Genomic DNA, 24,364 nt, shown 5'->3' with positions numbered 1-24,364 from the left:
GTGCTGGGCTCTGAGCACCGCACAGACCGGCCCTGCCCTGCAGGACTCACCGTTGTGGGACATTCCCACTGACAGGCACTTCTGGAAGCGGCAGTATTGGCACTTGTTGCGGTTCTTTTTTTGGATCTTGCAGCGACGCTCACACTTGTCATACTCCAGCTTCAGACGGATGGTCCGCCGAAAGAAACCCTAAAAAGGAATTAGGGGAGAACGTTGTTAAAATGTGAACACGGCTCACATGAAGCAAAAATACAATTGCTGTTAATTCTTTGAAAATGATGTATGAATGAGACATGAACACCATGGACCAGATCAGAAAATACACAAGCACATTAAACCTGAAATGTAGTAAATACAGGAAAATTCCCTTTAAATACAGTCTGCTGTCACCTGAATTCCCCCTCTGGGGATCAACAAAGGCTTATTGTTATGTATTGTATTTTGTCTGTTATGAAACCAGTTTCAGGATCCAGTTAAAAAAAAAATATATATATATATATATATATATTTTTTTAAGGAAAGGAGTGACTTATTCCCATGTTCAATTTTTCAATTCCAATTTATTTTTGTATCGCCCAAAATTACAAATTTGCCTCAGAGGGCTTTACAATATGTACACGTTTGACATCCTCTTGTCCCGGGACCCTCACATCAGAACAGGAAAAACTCCCCAAAAAAACCCTTTAACGGGGAGGAAAGAGGAAGAAACCTGTGGGAGAGCAATAGAGGAGGGATCCCTCTCCCAGGATGCACAGAAGTGCAATGATGTCATGTGTAGAACAGGATAGTGAATGACAACACATTCAATGTAATTACAGCACATTCAATGTAATTACAACACATTCAATTTGGTTTGTGTGCCCCTGTTTATCTGCTTCATCTGAATGGTGCGTGACAATATCACATAGTTTCACCATCCGTTTCTCTTCTCTGACGCAATCTTGCCAAAAATAAACTTTTGGCAAGGAACACAGGGACCAAGAGGCATGTGTGCGGTAGGCTGGAGGGTAGATAATGTCCTGGGGAATTGCTTAACATCATATTTAATTCGAAGATTTTTCAAAACAAATTTGAATTTCATCCCAGACTGTCACCCTGTGTGCCAAAAATACTCACACAGTAAGAACAGTGACAAAAATGGTCAGACAATACAACATTACACAGACACGCTACACCACGTGAGCACATGCTAAGTAACTCTGACTGAGTCACCCACTAACCTCCAACCACACACACACACACACACACACACACACACACACACACACACACACACACACACACACACACACACACACACACACACACACACACACACACACACACACACACACACATAAAACAAGGGTGACATGATGTTCAGGCCAAGTGGGCTTCATCAGTGTATTGACAAACCAGAGGTCAGCCTCCTCCCATTACTGTTCCTTGATCAAATAACAGGGGAAAATGATGCACAAGAGAGGGTATGCATGCGTGTGTGTATACAAGAATACTTTGTGACACAAGTAAAACAATTCAGATAATTTCACATGTGACATTTTGTTTGTGCTCTTCTCAGTGATTTGACCGGCCGGGTTCTGTCAATACTTGCACCAATCTGACTTTCAAAAAAAAGACTCGAAGACGTCAGAAATCTCATCAAGACAGACCAGATGAAGCAGATATGCTGGGCTTTTGTGAGTTTAATATGCAGCAATAACTAATTTTGTTTTTTTCCCCCCCTAACTTAAACGCTGATTGTTGCTTATTTAGTCATGAACATTTAATGTTGCAGAGATTTAACAAAGTTTTCAGGGCTCTATAAAAGATGAGTTTGTGCCTATAATCTATAATCTTCTCCTTTACTGTCCACCATTCACACTCACTCTGCACACAAACCCAAACACCTGGTGAATACAGGTGGTCACATGGTCATGTGATGTTTCTCAACTTCAGGCGTCCCAGACAACCAACCCAACGCTATTTTACAAATACTTATAGGCACGCAGCGGCGCTGCTTTGAGGCGTTTGCAGTGGCCTGGATGTTAAAACGCATTCCAATTGCTGCGATTGCAAATTCCCTCCTTCAATTTCCATTGGGCGACCCATATTTTTTCAATTTCCTGTCACCGCTCTAACATCTCTGTTAAATTTGGAATAGAGGCTTAAAATCATGAAAAAAAATAAACATTCTGGAGGAGCCTTTGAAATGTGCAAAGCCTGGCTGGCCCATCAAGAAATGCTGACTTCAGCTGATCCAGCTAATGCTGCAAGAAGGGGCTTCACCATTACCCTTTACCATTACCACTTTATTTAGCTGCACTGAGTGGATTCACAGTGCAGAGATGTAAAACGTCTTCAGACACTTTTCCTTCAGGTATTTTTTTTTAAACCATCAGCGACTGATAAAAAATAACAAAAATATAAAGGAATGCAGATTACCGACACACCAACATAGGTTTAAAAACACATGCACACACACTTCAAGTCGGGGCTATCTTTGTCCTTCGGCCCCTCTTAAAAAACAGCCTTGGGTTGCTCTTCAACATGACTGGTAAACAATTAACTGAAGGATTATTGAGCGACCACATGTAAAGGCTGAGCCTGGTAGCTCTGATGCTTTTAGGAGTTATCAGTAGTCACAAGACACACAGCCTCTGGATTTCTGGCCAGGCATGTTTTCAATTTTTCCGTTGTTAAAATGTATTACAGTCAGGAGGCTGTTTGGGATTCTTGGCTTGTCTGTAGGTGCCTTTGGGAGGAAGTGATTGATGGATATTGAGGCATGTGTGACACTGAGGCATGTGTGATGACGTCAGACAATGTCCTTCAACAACTGTACGTCCATTAAAAAGACATACTCAGTCACTAATCCTTACGCTGGTCTAGTCTTCACCAGTCTTATGTGAAATATAAAGACTGAACCACTTGTCTGACTGTGTCATTCATGTGTGTGATCGTCGTCTCACCTTGCAGCCCTCGCAGGCGTGGACTCCATAGTGGTAGCCCGAGGCGCGGTCAGCACAAACTCGACACTCCAGATTCAGCGATGAGGAGGCGGACGAGAACTCATCCTGTCCCGCTGCCAACCCGTAAACAACCGACGACGGGCTGGATGCTGGCGTCAGGGCATCTGCAAAGACACAAGCACATGGGTGATTAGACGTGTCATAGAACAAAGGCATCTTAACACAACGATTACACTGATGGCCGGTAAAATGAAAAGTTTCATGAGCACCAAATCTGTGGCTGGAAATTCATACATTTTAAATAGCGCTGGTCTTATTTTTCAAAAATAGTATTTTCTATTAAAAAAAAATGAATCCATGTTTTCTTTTGCAGTGCACAAGGCAGATCCAGTGGAGAAAAGAAGTGGAGGAAAGGCTCATTATTGTACACAGAGCTTCTCACAATGGTGCCACTGCACATTCAATCAGACGAGACAATGGTTCTTATTGACACACGCTGTACAATCATATCTGATTTGAAAGTGGGCGCATGAACAGACTCCAGTACCTCAGTATGGATGTATGCTGTAGACCTACATTTAGTCTCATGAGTACGAGTTAAGAGTTAAGAGAACGTGTGCACACATGCAACTCTTTATTTGCAGCGTGTATAGAAAATGGTCTCTATTGCAACGAAAATACTGACGTCTACATTTTGAAATGAAATGTGTGTGTGTTTCGTGTGGATTGTTTTACGACACGGTTTCTTAACAAAGACATGGAAGATAACTGGATGACTGCACTCCTCGTAGTCTATAGCCATCAGGACACTTCAAAGACTCCGGTTGTCTGAACGTCAAACAGTGACTGAACCACTCGCCCCTCGCACCTTTCAAATGTCGGCATTCGGGAAGCTGCATTTAACAGTTTTTTTAGCTCGCAGAAATAGGCAATCCGGCAAGCTCGCCCACTTCACACACCGATTGGCCGGGTGTGTGTGTGTGTGTGAAGGCGAGAAAGTATGCAGGAACTTGAAGTTGTCTCTCTGTTGCGAAAGTGTGTTTGCTGTGTTCACTTTAATGCATCTTGTAGACTTTAAAAAAGTAAAACACTTGATGTCTCACCACACTTTGTTGTGATTTGTTGATCTTGTCACCACAGTCAGGCATCAGTGGAGTCATTATCTTGGGAAAATGTAAGTGGAAAATATAATATTAGCCTGAACGGCTGCGCATATACTGTCTCACCTCCCTCAGGCAAAGAACTTGTGGAATTTAAAGTACAGCTTCACCTTGACCTCACGCCTGTCACTAGCGTAACGCTGACGGAGTAGTATTACTCATCCTTCTCAGGGATGACAGGTCATAGGTGTCCAACAGTTTTCTATTTCCACCTTGTGAAGGTCACATGGTTGGGTAGAACTTGCTTGCTACATAAATAGCAAAGACGCAAGGGTACAAAACAGTGGCACTAAGCCAAGACACATGAGCCGGTCGGGAGACGCCAGAACGGGGATAAAGGGCATTTGGCAGCGGACATGGAGCTGTGGTTCCTGCCTGGTGCACATGTTTCAACTCACGGTTAGCATTCCTAAACATACATAAATCCTGAACATCCTCTCCCTGACATCATCAAATGTTTCCACGATGCCTTCTCCCCACACTGCCTTCACTTCTCTCCTTTCCTTCGCTCTACCTCACTCCAACCCTCTATTCTTCCATTAAACGTTTATCTTTCTGGACTGTTCACGACTTCTTTACTTCTTGCGTAATCTGGGATAGGATACATTTCCCAGAAGCCCATGGGACTTTTATTCAGATTGTGATGGGAAAATATGTCAGTCTACTGTTTTAGGGTTAAGGAATGTGAGTTTTATAAGAGCAGGCACTAAACCTTGTGTTTTCTAAATGATTCTCGTAAATTTCGGATCCAGGGGTCTTGTGATCTGTTATCTTGGTATCTGTTTTCCTGTGCATTATTTGTCTTCAAGGACGGCAACACAGATGTCTTGATTACAGTATTTCCTTGATGAGCATTAGCGGAAGGGCATGACCCTCTTCAGGCATATATGATGTGTGACGGTTCACCGGTTTTTCCGTCTCTGCAAATACTGTGACTTAACTGTTTGACTGGTTCACGGGAACATCAAAGGAAGCATCTGATGTCTCCATAAATATGGTGGGACAAACTGATAACAAAGGGATTCGTAAACTGGCCATAAAGTGCCTTCAGGGTATCGTAAAGACAGGGCACTGTGCTTCAAAGAAAAACATCTGCCTTGACTGGTTTCCTTCTTCTTGTTTATTCTTGTTTGCGAACCAAGATAACAGCCTGCTTCTCTGAGAATAAATGTCCAGGCATTTGACTATGTTGTCAGAGCACCTTTCACAGATGACGGCGATGTGTCTGTGAGACTGTGTTCTCTTTGCTTGCAAGCAAATAAATTGACTATTACAACTTTGATCGTTCATCCAGACTCTGTTTCATTTGACATTGATTTGTTAACACTTTAACACTCTTCTCCCGATAATTCACAGAAATATTCCACAACAATTTGGCGTTGTCGGCAGGATTCGCTGACTGTCTATCGGAGCTCCAGAGGGACTGACCGGAGGAGATGCATCTCCAGGAATCCACAAACTGAAGTTCCTGTCTTATACCTCATTAGCCGAGAGAGAGAGAGCCGGCAGACCTGTGTGAGTTTCTGATTGACAGCACGCGAATCCAACGAAAAAGAATTCATTTCTACAAACGGGTAAGAAAGTTAAAATTCCAATTGTAAAAGTAATGGTAAAATTATACTAAGGTCATATGATTTAACAGACACAGATGAATGGTCAAGTAGTCATTTTATTTTTATTATTATTTGGGTAACAATTGTTTTTGACGTTCGTGTTTTCGTTTTAAGAATGTGGTTCATGTAAACTCCCTTTTTCATTTTCTGGCATATCACTATTTGCACGCTTCTTACGTAGAAGACAGGATTGTGTTATACGGTGATGATTTAACTCAGAATAAAAACATTTTGAGATCGTAACACAGATCGCTTGACTACAGATATAGGTTTGTTGTAAGACCGTTGTTATGCGCTAAATACGTGAATTCTACTAAAGTAATTGATAGAATAAGATTCGTGCGCCAAAACGTGAATTCTATACTGATAGAATAAGACCGTGACAAATAATTAAACGTGAACTTCAAATAAGGTTTTTGCAAAATTTTTCCTTGGGAAAGAAATTAAGCCTTACGACGACGGTCGTATTGTAAAGGTAACGTTAACGTATCCACGCCTGAAAGATGGGTGGTAAAGATAGTAAGTGCGCGGAGCCCTCGGGTCCGATAGTGGATGTGATGAGACAGAGAGATGGAAACTGGTGTTTAGAATGCCTCACATACTGGTCAAAGGGTTTTGGTTTTCCTGAAAACGGCTGATTGAGCGCCGCGAAGCTCAAAATGTAAAGAGGGGATTTCGAAGGTAAATTGAAACCGATTAAATGTACGAAGAAAGACCGAGTCAAAGACTTAGAAATAAAAGTGAAACATTTGGGAATGATAAAAGTCATAGAATGAGTCTGAGCAGACCGATGCCAAGGTCTTACCTCCGATAATAAATAAATGTGGGACAAGGACAATCAGACTGCCAAACAATTGGAAGAATGAACAAAATTGGGATTCCCTGAAAGAGGCAGTTTTAGCCTATGATTAAAATTTGATTAACTCAAAACGTGCTTGGAGCAGAGAAAGAGGTGAAGCAGATACAAATAAGTTGATGTCCAAGAGGACACGAAAATATGTGTAACTGTTTAAAATAGACAGAGAGGCATATGAGCAGAGAGAGAGAGGAATGCACACACACACACACACACACACACAGACACCATGCTCGCTTGCAGCAGCTGAAAGAAGGGTCACACACACACACACACACACACACACACACACACACACAGAAGCACGCACACACAGAAACACAGAGATCTAAGCATTGTATCTCTACATGAGACAACGTTGTCTAACATTTACTGCTGAACTTTCGGCAGCTGTTTTGTTTTGTTTGTTTTGTTGATTTTTAGTCCTTGGTCCTGATCTGGGGATTCCGCTTCCTGCTGTATGCTCCCCAGCCACAAACAACTTGAACGACACCCACCACTCAACACGTTGAGGATGAAGAAGACGAACGAGACTCGTCAAAATCTACAGGTACCATGTCAATGCTACAGAAAATATCTGCGGCATTCAAACCTGCAGTGAGTGCATACGACAATGGTGAAAACTGGCCGTATAAACATGCGGTGACAGCTCTGACTGAACTTTGTAAGAAGGCTTTCCGCCATCCATAAGCCTGGAGAACATCACACAAGAGAGTTGTGTGACATGCAGCATGCTGAACATGAGGATCAGTTCAACAACGGACAACAGAGAAGTTTCGTCAGCACAGATGCAAGCATGCCCAGCTGATAATGTATCAGGGCATGAGAGGAAGCTGAAAGACACTTTGAGACTTTGACACACACCAACTGAAGACTTTGTGTGCCATAAATGTGGCAGCTTGAACATTGAGGAACAGATGCTCACGCTCCATGAACAAGGAGTGGTGGGAGGGCTCGACTATCAGCCATCAAAGGGGGTGCAGCAGGGACCGGAGTGAGACCAGAGCTGGACCAACGACGCGCACACAAATACAACACAGAGGGTGAGTTAACTTCAGATTCTTTAGATGACAAACTTGTACATTTAATACACACATTAGGAACTAGACAAACACCACTCACACCCACATATGTATTCGAATGAGATTGAAGGATTTATAAAGTTACAGCAAGTCACGTTAACTGTTAAGAAAAAAGAAAAAGAAAAAGAAAATGTTCAGACTGTCACATGCAGGCTGATTCACTTCACTGCACAGCACATGGGTTACGTGAACGAGATGAAAGGTTAGAGGAAGTATGATTTAGAGAAGTGGAAATGATATAATGGTATAATAAGAGTTTGTTGGACAAAAAAGTACTGCTGCTGTCTGTTTCTCTGTGTCCCACACAATCTGAGTTTGTAAAGGGGGAGGATTCCACATGTTTCCACATGTTTCCACATGGTACAAGCCCAGGACTGGTGTGAAGGACATGTCTGACTGGCAGCAAGTCAGACTCAATTCACTGACTTCAGCAATATAGAGGATCCTGGTAATGTACAGTAACAAAGGTGACTTACACAAATCAATTTTATCAGTAAAAAGAGTCATTCAACTTATGTTTGATAAAACACACACACACACATCTGTCAACATGGCTGAGCTGTCTCAAATGAGAGGCTATTGAAAGTATTACACCTGTTTTTGAGTTTTTATTGAAGGCTGTATAATAATGGAGTGTGATGATTAACCAGTGTGCACACTGAAATTTACCGGTAAAGAAAATTCATGATCTGAGGGAACCAATTGAGTGACGATTTGGCTAACATTTGTAAGCAGGTTTGGTGCAGCCGCGAGCACCTCAAATTTCTAACCCACACACTATTATGTCACTCATCCCTCCAGACTTATTTCGTCGTCGACTTGGCCACTGCATGTTTTATTTTATTTTATTTGATTTGATTTTTTTATTTTTCCTGTACCTGTGCACAAGGACAGTCAATTTTTATTTTTGCTTTCTCATACAGGAAGAGTCTCTCCCTGGACCCAGGTGTCCTTAGGGTTATTCAGAAAGGTTAGATTAGATTAGATTAGGACAACGTTATTAATCCCCAGTGGGGAAAGACTTTTGCCACCCAAAAGCCCTGGTGTATTTAACAAAGCCTTGTGAAACAATCTGGTTAATTTACACTTACCAAATGGTTCAGCCTTTTTACAATATGTTGATGATATCATGATTTGCAGGCCAAAGAAGAAGCATGTAAATTAGAATAATTTAGACTTACAGTTGTCCTATTTAGGTTTTGGCTCAAGCCTAACCGTCCACATTGCAATTTGCTCTCGATAAAGTTTCATATCTGGGACATGTGATCACAGCAGAGGACAAAAACCCTCCCTCCCAAAATATTACAGGCAATTCAAACTGTGCCTAAACTATAAACTAAGAAACGAATGATGAGCTTCTTAGGAATGACGTCATATTATAGAAAGTGGATCCCAAACTAGTCAGAAAGAGAGGTACTCCTCTCTTCCATGATTCATGGTAATATCTTTATGCGCAAGACAAACTGACCCAGACTGATTACTTGACTGCTGTTTTTAATGACATAGAGGACGCATTACTATCAGCTCCGACACTTGGACTATCTGAACTTGACACACTGTTCATACAATACGTTGACCTGAGAGACGGTTACATTAGTTTAGACTTAGGAACATGGGGGAAGACAAAGGCCTGGTTACTCGACTAGGTTAGACCTCACAGCACCAGGACCTCTTCTGTCTGTATGCTGTTGCACGTGATATTGCGACATGTTTCCTTATGCTGTTTTTTTTACAGATTAGAGCAAATGAATACAATAGATTTGCCTAACACTACTTTGAAACGATGTACTACCCTTAATCCTAACACTTCTTTTTCCTCCTCCAGCAGATGGAAGGCTGATTAACTATGTAGTTTCTGTTCTACAGGTCTGCATACAGAGACCTGACCTCACCGACACTCCCACTAACGCTTTTGATCCCATTTCAACAGGAAATGCTGAAGCTGATGTTGTGACTGTGAAGGCGATTATTTTTGTTTTTGTTGTTTTTGTTTTAGGTTCGGTGTGTCTACGGAAATATTTCTCACTTATGATATTTAATTGTTATAAAATGATGTATGGCTTAGCTTAGATATATTGCTATGTGGTCTCTTCCATTATTCCGCTAAATTAGGTTACAGCAGAGCTTATCGTACTCATGGAAGCCTGCACACTCGCAGAGGGTAACACTGACTATTCACACTGGCTGCAGATATGATTTTGGTGCATTATGGAAACACAGACAGTTTTCTAAAATCTGACGGTAAACCTTGTTTGCCTAAACATTATTTCTCTCACTACGCTGAGTTGACTCATGGGTTAGACCATGTGTCAAAGGGGGGATGTTAAATGTTAAGCATTAAATGAAACACTTAAGACCAAGTTAGCTAAATGTTGTGCTGACACACACAGGTCTGCCTTGGACAAAAGCTTTGGTTTTCCTCCCCATGTGGGCATGGAAGCACCGAGAGCACCATTTCCCTCAAACCGCCTTATGCGAACATTTAAAATGTAAACATATTGTGCACAATTGTCGTTTGCTCTATCTAACATAAGACAACAGGTAGCAGCTGCCCTCCAGAGACCAGCTGAAGGACCTCTCCATAAGCTGCAGCCTGGTGATTTCGTGGTGGTGAAAGATTTCAGAAGGAAGCATTGGAACTCAAGACGTTGGCTGGGTCCATTCCAGGTCCTCCTCGTCACTCAGACGGCTGTCAAAGTAGCTGAGAGGGCTACCTGGGTTCATGCGTCACACTGCAAAAAGGTTCCAGACCCAGGAGAGGCTTCAGGTGAGCGAGCGCCTACACCAAGTGTCAGCCAACCGGCACCACCGAGGGACGAGAGACGGACGACGGTGCCATCGACGGATGAGATGCAGTGATTCACGGACGGGATCACGACGGGCAGTTAGCCGACAGACACGTGCGTGTTCTGTGTTAACGGTCTACAACTGGACGTGGATGCCACGCAAGAAAGACGGCTGGAAGAGCCCCTCTCGACACGTGTTTATGCCAACAAACACAAGAAAAGGACAGCGGTCAGGCTTCCAAAGGACGACAAACTTTTCATGATAACTATATTCACATTATTGCTCGTTTTGTTTTCATTTTATTTCTGTATAATTAAATCTGTCTGTGCGGACCAAAGAGAGTGGCGGGATAACAGTGTCTCTGACAGTTTTGTGGAAACCTCACGGTGTCAACACAAGCAAAACTGCTCACACAAACCAGTTGCTCGGGTGAACTCCATACAAACTGGTGGCTGTTGCACTCAAGACAGTTTTTGATTTTTAACCTTTGTGTTAATTGAATTATATTGCCTGCTACATTCATGGGATCTTTTATCTCACAAGAACAGTTTTTCTTCAGTTCTCTCAAGTGATGTATTTTCAAATCATACTTGTGGGTAATACTTCTGTTGTTGTTGAAATGTCCTTATAACATATTTTTACTATATTGTGTGATTACTATGTAATCAAAGAGTGGAATGTGATGGGAAAATATGTCAGTCTACTGTTTTAGGGTTAAGGAATGTGAGTTTTATAAGAGCAGGCACTAAACCTTGTGTTTTCTAAATGATTCTCGTAAATTTCGGATCCAGGGGTCTTGTGATCTGTTATCTTGGTATCTGTTTTCCTGTGCATTATTTGTCTTCAAGGACGGCAACACAGATGTCTTGATTACAGTATTTCCTTGATGAGCATTAGCGGAAGGGCATGACCCTCTTCAGGCATATATGATGTGTGACGGTTCACCGGTTTTTCCGTCTCTGCAAATACTGTGACTTAACTGTTTGACTGGTTCACGGGAACATCAAAGGAAGCATCTGATGTCTCCATAAATATGGTGGGACAAACTGATAACAAAGGGATTCGTAAACTGGCCATAAAGTGCCTTCAGGGTATCGTAAAGACAGGGCACTGTGCTTCAAAGAAAAACATCTGCCTTGACTGGTTTCCTTCTTCTTGTTTATTCTTGTTTGCGAACCAAGATAACAGCCTGCTTCTCTGAGAATAAATGTCCAGGCATTTGACTATGTTGTCAGAGCACCTTTCACAGATGACGGCGATGTGTCTGTGAGACTGTGTTCTCTTTGCTTGCAAGCAAATAAATTGACTATTACAACTTTGATCGTTCATCCAGACTCTGTTTCATTTGACATTGATTTGTTAACACTTTAACACTCTTCTCCCGATAATTCACAGAAATATTCCACAACAAGATGGTAACACAGTGGCAGGATGGATGTTTCCGGAGAGGTGGTGCATGGTGGCGAAGGAATGTGTGAATTCCTCATTGGACATGGGGCGAGGAGGAGGGCTGGAGGAAAGAGAGGCAAATCAGGGAAATATGGAAAAAATATAAATAGTAAAGAGGAGGAGAAATGAGAGAGAAATATGGAAGTAAATTGGCAAAAAAATGCATCAAGACACAGTAGATCAGACAACCTGAGTAAACAAAGTGCTGTTAAAGGATTGTAGAGAAGATTTGTTGTCGTTCAAGGCGAGAGGTTAAATTAGCCAAAGTGTCCTCTCGGTACATCCAGTTGGCGTAAATAAGGGATTAGGTGTTAAACTGAGGAACCCATGCTCTGACAACAGCAACAATGGCAAGGAGATTACACTGAGTTGCCGGGGACACTTTGAAACGGAAATGGGAGCAAACCCCACCTTATTATTTCACTAGATTATCAATAACCTACATGGATCATTTGAATTCAGTGATAATGAGACTTCACCTAGAACAGTGGACCCTTCCGAGCCATTGCTGGAGGACTGGTATTCGGGGACATCAAAAGAGCTGAGAGCGTCATCGTTGATGGACTGGGAGATGTCCTGGAGTTCCTCCATGCCGCCCATGAAGTCATCATCGTCGCACAGGGGGCTGCCCAGCACCGAGTCCTCCAGGGGTGAAGGGGGATGGTAGTGGCTCTCCATGTCGACCATCGCGGTGCAGGGAGCGGGCTGCCGGCACCTTCACTCATCAGACTGGAGAGAGAGGACGGGGGGGGGGGGAATAAAGACCAAGAGGTCAAAGAGGTGATGTCGAAAACACAAAGCTGCAGACAGAGGAAGACACGCTGATAACTCATTTCTAAGATCACCTCTGCCTGAATTTCTAGGCTTGCTAACATGTGTAACAATGACAACGCTAACGCTATGTTCAGCACATACTACGTGCACCATTATAGTTTAGTGTGTTAGCACGCGAACATTTGTTTAGTCGTGATGAATAGAAAGTGTATGTCATTAAATTGGAAGTACTCATAACCCAAAGTTTATGTCAAAGTTTCAGTTATTTACAAATAAAAATGTTGGTCTGATGATGGTGCAAAGTCAGGGGATCACCAAAGGGATTACAATTCATCCTCAGGGGCACATGAATGTCTGCACAAAAATGTCATGCAAGTGTTACTACAAATGACAACCTCATTGTGGCACTAAAGGAAAAGTAGAGGGATCTACGCAGTCATTATAGGATCATCTGGGAACCATGAAGGTTTCGACCAAATTGCTTGCCAATCGATCGATTAGTTGGAGATATTTTACTTGACAAGTGAACATTTTTGCTGGTGGCTCTGGAAGATAAGATAGAGGATCACCATAGCTGTCATGATCCATCCTCTGGGCATCATGAATGTCCGGTTTGTGGCAATTCTGATAGCTGCTGAGATATTTCAGTCTGGATAAAAATGGTGGACCAACTGACCATTGCCAGCCATAAAGCATGGCTAAAAAAAGGATGACATCATTATTACCATCAACACCACAGGGAAATATGGCTTTTTTTTTCAGTGCGCATAATTACGCACTGCAAACATAAAGCATAATACACTTAGACCTAACGAATAGTGCTGATGAAAGCGTGCGGCCATCCACACTAGCAGAAGTTGCATGTCGCTATAACGGGTCAGCAAGGGAATGAAGGACACGGCGTATCGTATGACATAACACAGGCCCCTCCGCTCATGAGCTATTCACTCCAAATACAGTAACCGTATCCTTGTAAATCTCATCGCGGGGCAGGAAGAGGAAGACAGAGGACAGAGAGTGAAGCACGGGGACATGTGGGAGGCATGTAGGTCACTCGGCTGGTTCAGGTCGGGCTGTTATAGGTCTGGGGTTGGCTGGAAGAGACATGACAGTGTCTTGAACAGTAGACGGGTGAGATTTTGCTGAATTGCACAGTGGAAAGTGGGAGGAGCTTGTTAGTTAAGCTTTATAAGACGAGCAGCAGGAAAGGACCTTACACTAGAACTTCATACATCCGCATGTAAACTGGGTCAATCTTCAGTAAGCTCTTTCCATCAGGCCCCGCTAAGAACATCAAAACGAGGGGGCGGTGCGAGGTCGGAAGTGGGTGGTGCGGTTGAGAGGTAGCTATACGGCCACAACACAGCAGCTGCTGCTGCTTGTTCTCAGCCCTTTCACACCTTTACTACTGGCAGCCTTCAGTTGATCCCTTGGATGTATCCCTTATCTCACCCCTGTACAGTAAAATTTACTGCAGGCTGTTTGTCGCATGCTTAAAACGTTCCTGCCCCCAGTGCTCTCTGTGAGTCTATTTTAAAGGTCTAATGACAGACATTATCGGTGTTCCATTGAAGGAGCAATTTGCATTCTCCCGCCCTGAGTGTAGAAGGCAAACAAACTAAATGAAGTAAACGTGATTCTATGTTTGAAGTGGCTGTTAAAGGTGCAATACGGGATTCAGAGCATTAACATAGCAGCAAACTATTTGCTGTGTAAAGATTTCGTGGAGTAATGTATCTGAGCAGAGAACGATCACTCTCCCTGTGTGTGTCAATCGGAGCTTCCTCTTGCTTTGTTGGTATCGCCAGACTCGCCATGCAAGTCTTTTAGTGCATGTTTGTGCATGTGAACGTGCTCCACTGGCTAGTTCACCGCCTCTGCACTGCGCTCATAGAGTCGTCGCAGAAGAATAGCATCCACCCTAGGTTCCCCCTCAGGTAAACTCTATAACTTCTTTTAGCACTTTTGCCATTGTTTGCACTGTTAGCGCTGTTAGCACCCATAGCTACGGGCTGTCGACTCAACCGTCACCATGTTGAGGACCGCTGAGAGGCAACAGAGATTCTCCCAATCTCGTATAAAGCGCATTTAATAACAACAAAAGTAATTTGTCCTTGAAAATTTGAAAACTTCAAATAGGAGGGAAAACTGGAAGAACCATGGGAAGGTCCCGACTGCTTCCAGGCTTGTAGGGGACGAGCGTGACTAAAGCAGATCAGTAACATAACTGAAACTTTAACAAATAACAACAACAGCACAAAATGAACACCCGACTCTATGTCCAATCATATGGTAACCTATGGATGGATATCGATGAGAAGTAAGTCAATCTTCAGAGCACATTGTCTAATCCAAAGCTGATTTTGGGCAGAGATGGGAAAAAAGACTGGTCCTGCACTGAACACAAATGTCACAGGACATTTTTACTTTTGCTTATTAAAAAGGGAACTTCATGGTAACATGCCTGTTATGCCACATGGAGGTTATGAATTTTGGAAACACGGCATCCCAATGTTTTAGGAAACACAATACAGCAAGCGATAAACATGGCAACAGTCAACATTTTCAGCTTTAATACAGGGTCCAGAAAGCAATGCAATGAATCAAGTTTTAACGTCAAGAACCACAGCCCACAGGAACTAAACTGAGTCGAACAGTTTAACAGGAGCTGAAGATTCTTACTTCACAGAAAAGAAACCTGGCATGTGAGCGGGCCGCTTTACTGAGCTACTCACTCTTCAATACACTTGGAATTCTGAATGGAGGCAGTGTTGGCTGTGCTAGGATAAAGCAAACCTCTTTAGCATTCAGCCTCTAGCTCCTGACCCTCAGGTCTTCCTTAAGAGGACATCCTGTTTCATACACTCACTTCACTCAGCACCGTCTCATCATAGTATCGCTTCGAGGGGAAAATAAAGAAGCTTCTTGGCTACAGCTTGACAAACCTTCATGCTCTCCATTGAGATTGCACCCCATTAACCTGGAGAAATGATTAGCTAGTGGTAAAATGAGATACATCTTTTTTTTTTGTATGCATAACTTTCAGTTCAAACGACATACGCGACACAAGTCCTTTTCTGAACTCATGACCAACTTCCAGCAGCTATGAAGTCGACCAAAATAAACCTTGTGTTGCCATCAACATACAACAACACATACTAAAGCTGCTTAGCTGCAGACTGCAGAGGCCTTGAGGACTGAGACAGAGAGAGACATGGTGGGGTGGAGAGGAATGTCAGTTATGCCCCATTACAGGGTCTTTATCAGCGACGAGCAAGACAGAGTTTAGCAAGTGAGGCACAGAGAGACAGAGAGAGAAACAGCGGTTCCTACGGTAACAGCGAGCCTTTGTCTTTTAGGTCAAGACCTCGCTTGTGCTCACTCACCCAAGCCTGCTGAGGGCACTGGACACACTGAGGAAGATGAGGAAGGCCACATGTGTGTGTGTGGGTTAGGGTTGGAGTTAGGGTCCGAAAGGGGCGGAGGGGGGTTACACTGACAAAAGACCACCAACCAATGCCGATGCACAGACTTTGAAATCAGCGGCAGACGGCGGGCAGCAGGCATGTGAAGACGGCTACTACCACTGGAATTCAACCTCCCTTCATCGAAATCAATAAATCCCATTACAGACCTACATGTCTGTCCCAGTGATCACAGGGCCGGATGTACGAGTGGAGCACAAGTAATCCATACTGTCCGATGGTTTGCTTAGCATGTTCACCCAGCCCCCCATGTTACGCTCATCCATCGCAGTGAAGACCCATATAGACAGACAGGCCATGAAGCTGCTCGTAAGCTCCGGCTGAGGCGAATAAACACGCGGATGAAAGAGACCCAGGCATGTAGACAGCCTCTTACTCCACCGACTTGGAAAACTCTTAGAACAGAAATCAAGTTAGTCAACACAGCAGTCTGAGCTCGTCGCGAAAATAATGTGTAAATCACTTGCACCGTTGAGCTGACAGTCTCAGTGGTGATATCCGTCACTCAAGAAGTAGTGCACTTCATGTAATCCGATCCTGTGGCACCTCCATGACTAGCTGTTGACTCCAGCGTTTCCATTAAAGCTCCATGCTTTGCGGATCCATCATCGGTGAGGACAACAAACAGGAAAGGGTGCGATGATAAGAAAACACAGACAAAGCTGGCAGCGGACCAGCACATTAGAGGTGTGTATGGGCTTGTCTCGCCAAGGCGTGGAGAAAAAAGCGTTACTGAAGGAAACATTGTAGTCCTTCCAAGTACAGGGGAACATACCATTGGCACCGAGCGTCAACAGAGGAGAGATAAGTTCTTCACGTACTATTTGTCTGCAGTCTGGCTACCAGTCTATAAAATGTGTTTTGTCAAAGACTATATAGAATATGGAAACCTAATAACAACTTCAGGAAGTAAAAACACTACTGCCCTACCTTCCTTGTCTTCCATGCAACTTTGGTCCCTGACAATATGACATCCAGCTCTTCCCATGAGTTTGTATGACCATTCAGTGTGTGAGAGAGAGCAGAGCAGACCACATGTTAATGTTTAATCCACCCATCCTGTGGTCTGAGTGCTAGCAGGCCTGTCAGAAGAGGGCTCTAGTGGGCATAACGGTGGTCTAAGAGCATGAGCATGGGGTGATGGGGCTGACCCGCCAGCTCCGCCTGTCCATTTGTTTGAAGAGTTCACTCTACGAGCTCAGTCTGGACCGTGCCCACAGTGTAAACAGTCAACTGAACCCTTATCACTCAGGGGCTGATATGCTGGCCGGCTCCCTCTTATCGTTATGGAGATTGGCCAAAGTACAGGTGGAAGCGATTGACATTGGACTTTAGATGTAGTCCGCGACAGACGAGCCGTGTGATGACTAACAGTTCAATCGGTATGCTTTCAGGTCACTAACCTTGTCATTTCAGGGTCAGTGACAGCACACAGCTAATTTTGGCTGCCATTTTTAGACTTGGGAGGGTCCAAACTAATGTTTGCAAAGGGGAGTTCCTGAGTATAAGTCATACATACTTTACATTCTTAGAGCTGATTTTAAATGCATGCTTTAAAGATTCATATTTTTGGACTGTGTTATTTCCATCCATTGGTTTCCACTCATTTGTGTACATAATGAATATCTATCAGCAAACCTGCTTGAGTTGCTAAATCCATCAGCATTGACATTAAGCCTGCACTAGGCTTTGGCAAGTTACATTAGCGGTATGAGGTAATGCAGTTTAAGAGCGGATTGATTTGATACTTCTGCACGATATTAACTCCTAACGGCAATCTAGATATGACAAGAAAATCATGCAGACTTGATCTGCATGATTACACAACTCAATCAAGTTGCAAGGGTCTGCTGACAGATGTTCACATCATGGAAATGGGTGAAAACAATGGCTGCTTGGAATGGGAGGCTACTTTACTCAAAATGTCATATTTTTCAATAATCCATTCCACTCATGGAGGATAATGCATGTTTCTCAATTACTATATTTCTAAATGGACATGACTTTTTTCACGAGGCCAGTGTTACTCAAGATGAGCGCTTTCTTTGGCCCGTGAGCATATTAAACCCCCGCTGCTGCATCGGGTTGAGAAATAAACAGTAGGTTGCATAAGCCCCAGTGGACTCTGATCTCTGCCATGAAAGCGTGTTCATTGTCAAAATAATAATGAAATATTTGCACACCATGCTGACCATAAAACACTGCAGAGGGTGTGCATTGTACCGCGTCACCTCAAAGGTCGTCACCGGGTGCAACGTGTGCCCGTGTTTCGGTGTGTAGTGGACTCTAAACAAGCACATGGAAATGTATGTTGACATTCTCCATATGAACAAAAACTTTGTGAAGTAAAAAATAAATAAAAAATCATTGCCACGTGTTTTGTTTTTTGCCATCAGTATTAGATACATATTCGTTTTCAATAACCTGTTAAACACTAAAGGGCAATAAGGTGTTATAGTGAAGCATTGAGCGATGCACTTATGATTTACAGTAAATCTAATTGCATCCATGTCTGAGAAAGTTGGTGGATTGGTGGTCATGATATACTGGTAGTTGTTAATAAGACTTTAGTGTCAGCAACAGTGAGGTCATATGGAGAAATGACACAGCTGCTGTGAGACCTTGACCTGCAGTGTAGCTACAGCTTAACGCGCTTCCCCAGTGCGTTAGATGTATTTACAGCTGAACAAATGACTCAACCCTCATTGTTGCCAGCTGCTAAAAATGACCAATCGCTTACAACACCGTCCTTAAGCAACATCTCCGTTCTGTGGCCAAACGCTGGCCCCTGGCTGCCAGTTCTGTGCTTAATTACAAATCAGTCGCAAGGATCAAGCAGGCCACCGTTACAAAACCTCCCTGCAGTACATGCAAACTGCACATTTCAGAGGTGGGGAAACAGCCGATATCTGGTTCAGCTGCTTTTCCCTCTTCACAGATGTAGAGCTGGGAATGACAAGACAGCAAGCAGCACATATCAAACTAACAAGACCATGACAAGCTTTTATTGTCTCTATGAGTCACCTTAACTTTCTCTGTTTTTATGATCCATACCATCGTTGATCTGGGTTTATCGGCTTCATTAAAGTTTCCTCCCATTGCGTACTCATGTTCTGACATGCAATGGGTTGGACTGAGGGCCTGGATGGATTGCAGAATTTAGCATTTACCGCTGATACTATACATGAATTCAGCTTTTTATCCAAGTTTGGCAAGTTTGAATATTATGTAAGTGTGGTCTACACATCATCAGTACAGATTCAGATACAAATATTAAAATATTACATGTGATCAGCACAATGTATACCATGGCTAGTGCCAAAGAGAAGGGAATGTCCAAGTGAGTCTGTACCGTTCGACCAGTTGCTCTGACCACTGCGGCTCTGCCAATATAAAACCAGCATCCCCTGCTCACGCAGGGACATCAGGACAGCAAACAAAGCTCTCTGGAGCTCTGCAAACGTTGGCCGAGCACCTTAAGCGCAGTGCTGCCACAAAATATATAACATTTTACATGGTGTGCCTTGATTTAAGAGGACTTTTGAAATGCTTAGTATGATGCTAGATGATGGGAATAAATCTGGGAAAAACAGTTACACAGTTAGTGGCTGAAATGATTGCGTCATTTGAGTCAATTGCATACATTTTGCTGACTACAGCTTCATACTGCAGCACATTTAATATATTTGGGTTTCGGACTTTTGGGTGGACAAAAAGAAAGAAAATGTAAAGATGGTATTTTGCTATCTGGCAACTTACGATGGCCATTTTACTCTATCTTCTGAAATGTTATAGAGTCAACAATTGATCATAACAATAATCCACAGATTAATCCATCTCTACTAAGGCCACAGGATATGTGGTTTCCAAACTTCACCAATGCTACCTTCATTTTTGCCCACAACAATCTTTCCAAAAAATGTGTCAAGGGAGTTACTGCATTATTAAAAAACAACATAGCGGGGATTGCCAGACTGCAGAAATCCCTAAAACTGAGATGACATGAAGCTGGAAGCTGCTCAGACAGCTGAGTGAATCGGATTCCATTTTCCAGCATGACACTGGAGTCCTGAGTTCCCCCTTGCTGGCTGCCAAACCAGCCTACCTATTTGTGGGGAGGCATGCAGCACACAGGCCCGGTGACAGAACAAAACCAATTTGCTGCTCTAGCGGGATCAGAGTGTTCTTTTGGCTTCCAACATGCAGCAAGTGAGCAGATGCTGCAATAAGCAAATCTTGAAAATGACATTGGTTTTCCCAAAGCGCCTATTCATCCAATTCATACATACACTGTCATCAGCTCGTAAAATACAACCAATAGTTCCTTTGAGAACAGAACCTGAAAGTCCGGTTGGGGGAGCAGAGATGGAAAAACTCTGCCATTCACTCTGTTCTTGTTTAAACTCTGTCATTCCAGGCTGTGAATGCAACCAGTCAAAAGCTGATTACAGGTATCAGGTTCCTGGAGACAAACCTGTCAGAGTGCCGCAGCATTGTTGAACAGATGCTAATTACGGAAAAAAAACAACGTCAGGAAAGTTCCCTTAAGGCTTACTTAAAGAAACACAACCACTTGTTTGGGAATGGGCAGTTCAGACAGTTTGGTTCTTAAGACATTCCTGCATTGTGTGTGAGAGATAAGGGTATCTTAAAAGCTTTGTGTCCCTCTGATTATGTGGGGAAGTTTGAAGATGAATAACACTGAAAGACTCACCACACCTTTGGAGAAGAGCAAAAAAAACCACATGCCTACTTTTAAGTGTAATAAATACTCTGCAGAAAGACTAAGTGCGATCCACATCCTATTACACAGAGTGTCGAGTGAAATCTGCAGAGAATAAAAAAAACAGAGCTGGAACTTCATCGATATGTTCGGAAAACCCCGGGAAAAGGTTTTAAACGTACTTCTCTGACTTTCTAAATGAAAAGTGATTTGCTACTATTGTTTGATCAGGGTTTGTATGCAGCTTTTGATTACATATCTTGCAACCTATCTCTTGCCTATGAAGGGATTTAGTTTTCAGTCGAAGACAAAAAAAACAAATATCCTCAACTTTTTGTTTTCAATTTGCTTTACTGAGTCAACACAAATCAACAGTGTCGCTTTGAGGCTGTGTCAAACATTACGCGATTGCTAATGGATTTCTAGTCACACTCAGCAGAACGATAAGGTGGTTCGGAGGGAAGACCTTTGATCCCAAGGCAAATGCCACGTCAATGCGGAGACTGGCTTTAAGGGTCAGCAAACTGAGAGGGTTCCATGTAAAAGCCTGGTACACAGAGGGCCGAGTGGTAAATCTGTGTGTTAAGAACCAGACCGCAGAATGGAGCGTCCGTCTTCAGATCACCTTCAAAGTCACTTTAGGATACATGTCAGCAAAGATGCAATTATCCAATGAAGTTCATTGAACCAGTGACTTTTAATGCGTGAACCCAAGCTCAGACTACACAGGTAAAATCGGTCGATTTTGAAGTTGGTTTGCATCACACACATGTAATCTTCACAGATGCTCCTCTCTCTCATCTCAAACAAGCACACACTATAAGATTTGAGAATAACGGCGCATCACACACTATGGGATATTATGATGATGATGTCAACACCGTCAACCGCTCCGGCTCGACTCTCTCATTGGCCTTCATGGTCCCGCTCGGCCCCAAAACTCCTGTATAGCCTGAGCACAGCTAAAGGCAGCATCAGGCTCCACGCAAACATTGCTTTCCTAACTTTGTGAAATAAAATATAGCAAATAAATACATAGATATTATTATAATAAATTGTTATTTGTTATTTAAATTATAAATCGTACACCAGCAACCAGTAAAAAAAGAAAATCTGTACATTAATACAGCAAAAAATGTGTCAAAACTTAAACAGGAATTAAAATTCCATGATATAGTATAACAATTGAGTTGAATTGAATTGATTAGAGTCGATCAGTCACATTATGACCGGTACCCAATCCAGCTCTTTCAGTCAGTATCCGCCTGATATCCGATATCGGTATCGGTGCATCCCTACCTTCAGCCGCCACATGCAGTCAGTCCTAATGTCATATTATGATAACAGCAACGACAGAAAAACAAAAACATGATTTAAGCAACGTGAGATGTTGGTTTTTGGTGCACCGGCAAGGTTTTTACCTTTGGAATCCCTTTGAACATTTATCTCAGCCCATTTCAGGTATTTTAACCTCAAACAAATAAGTGGTAAAAGAGTAAAGTGCTACTTGTGGGGGAGGAAAAAAAGGCGACATTCCTATATTGCTTCAGGAGAATTGAACAGGTCAAGCAGGATTTGGCTCACATTTCCCATTCACAGAACAATAGTGTTGAAAAAAATACAGACTGTGAGCCTGTCTTCTTTCTATTGCAGCATGTTGCACATTATTCACACAATCACTCAAACTGAGTGTTCTAAATATGAGGATGTGTTTCTGCCTGTGCAGAGCGCCAAACTTCCATCCCACGCTGAACAACTCGAGTTTTGAGAGGCAATCATTAGTGAATAAGTATGTGACACTTCTGTTAGCTATGAATGATCACACACAGGGGGGGGGGGGGGGGAGAGATGCTGCTACACATTAACTACTGCTTTACCCATTTGTCCATCTAACACTTCACAGGAAAGCCTTCCTGGTTGCCACTGGCCATAAGAAATCCAAAAGTCCTATGATTTCAAGCCTGCCCTTGAAGTCTGATTCAAGTGCAGCCGGGGGACCTTTGCTGCATGACATTCACTGTCAGTCTCCCCTCTCTTCCTGTCAAGGTTCTTCTGTTTACTATGAAATAAAAGGCAAACAATGTCCACAAAATCAAAACAAAACGTTTTTTTTAACGAGAGAACACGTTCCAAACTCCTTGGTACACCGTGGAAACAATATTTACACTCAAGAAGCCACATGCAGGTGTCATGCAGGTGCTTCAGCTGGAGCACAGCGTCTCCAGCGCTTCAGACCTGACAGGAACAACGTTTGCGTCACGTCCACACGTTGACATGCTTTACCCACAGAATTGACCTTTGGACATTATTGTCACTGTCACCATGCTGCCCAGCCTCCATGACAAGCAATAAGCAACCCGCAGCTTCTTAATAACCGCTATTACAGTAATAAGGGCGCACCAGCAAGCCAATAAACAGTCGCTGTGGCTTCCTAATGAATCGAGATGTTGTCTATTGAAGCAAGCGCCACTTTAGCTGCGCAGGCGTGCAAACTGAAATCAGATTAGCCTGCCTCAATACAATAACAATGGTCCTATAGTGGTGGAAGAATGTCTCCATGCTGCCTGTTGTGTGCAGGTGTTGCGCTCTTGTTCTAAAACTGGAGACATATGCGCCTTTTCTAGGCTGCAACCATCTCTGTGCATTGAACTAAATTCCCTCACAGACAAGTCTCTCAGCTGCTGCAGGAGGGTGCATATCTACCTTACGATGAACAGCCCAATCCGAAGCCTCCATGTCCTCTGGAATCACGCTGGGTTGAGAAGCGCTCGGTGTGGGTTCGAGAGAGGAGCGCGGAGGGGGGAAACAAATAAAATAGTCCCCGACCCGGAAAAAAACGTCCTTGTTTGTCTCCCAGCAGCGCTGCCGCTGTCATAAATCCTCCACTATGTCCATACAAAGCAGAGCCATGAGTTCACACCCGCAGGAAGTGACATCATGACGGACAGCTGGAGGAGAGAAGGCGCACACCCCCTGACACACCTATAGTTTTAGCGAATGGAAAGAGCGCAGCTGATTCCTTTGAGACGGACGCCCCCTAACCATGGTGACGGCAAGAAAAAAACAAAACCTCTTCCTCTCAACGTGCTCTGCACACCTTCCTGCCGTGCAATGCCCAAACATGAGATACAAAGGCACTGATTGTGACAATAATACATAGTGTAGGCCCGGTAATCAATTACAGTGTGAGAGTCAAATACTATGATGCTGAGCTGAAGGAATACCCGGGACACCGTCCTCATGTCGACCCTCCTCGGGTCACCCAAGTGTTCCCTCTCTCTCTCTCTTGCTCCCAATTCAGTGCATGCCGTTCTGGCAACATATTCCCAAAGCATACACATAAAAAAAATTGGAATACATACAATTAATACATGCAAAGAGGGATGCTCTTATTTATTCAACCTTTTTTTAAGCGAGGACAATGCCATTGTGACATTGGGTTTTTTGGCAAAGAGCCATTCACGAAAGCAGTACACGAAAATACAAA

At 43.2% G+C, this 24,364-nt stretch overlaps 1 protein-coding gene and 1 long non-coding RNA gene across 2 annotated transcripts in view; one reads left to right on the top strand and one right to left on the bottom strand.

The window, feature by feature from the left end:
• Window positions 1-23,778, bottom strand: part of pparab (peroxisome proliferator-activated receptor alpha b) — a 32,740-nt gene extending 8,962 nt beyond the window's left edge. The window contains exons 1-4 of the mRNA XM_079277281.1: window positions 23,581-23,778; window positions 12,375-12,624; window positions 2,949-3,112; window positions 51-189 (exon numbers count right to left, since the gene is read on the bottom strand). Of these exons, the coding sequence (XP_079133407.1) occupies window positions 51-189; window positions 2,949-3,112; window positions 12,375-12,582 (511 nt within the window). The 5' untranslated portion in view covers window positions 12,583-12,624; window positions 23,581-23,778. The remainder of the gene's footprint in view (window positions 1-50; window positions 190-2,948; window positions 3,113-12,374; window positions 12,625-23,580) is intronic.
• Window positions 4,756-11,767, top strand: LOC306783584. Its single transcript, XR_013772302.1, has 2 exons — window positions 4,756-7,620; window positions 10,194-11,767. It is a non-coding gene; the product is annotated as an uncharacterized lncRNA (long non-coding RNA).
• Window positions 23,779-24,364: the final 586 nt, after the last annotated feature.

Source organism: Melanostigma gelatinosum (assembly GCF_949748355.1).
Source record: "Melanostigma gelatinosum genome assembly, chromosome: 1".
Classification (NCBI taxonomy): domain Eukaryota; kingdom Metazoa; phylum Chordata; class Actinopteri; order Perciformes; family Zoarcidae; genus Melanostigma; species Melanostigma gelatinosum.
Note: the sequence above shows the minus strand (reverse complement) of the source record. Positions and strands in the feature narration are given on the sequence as shown.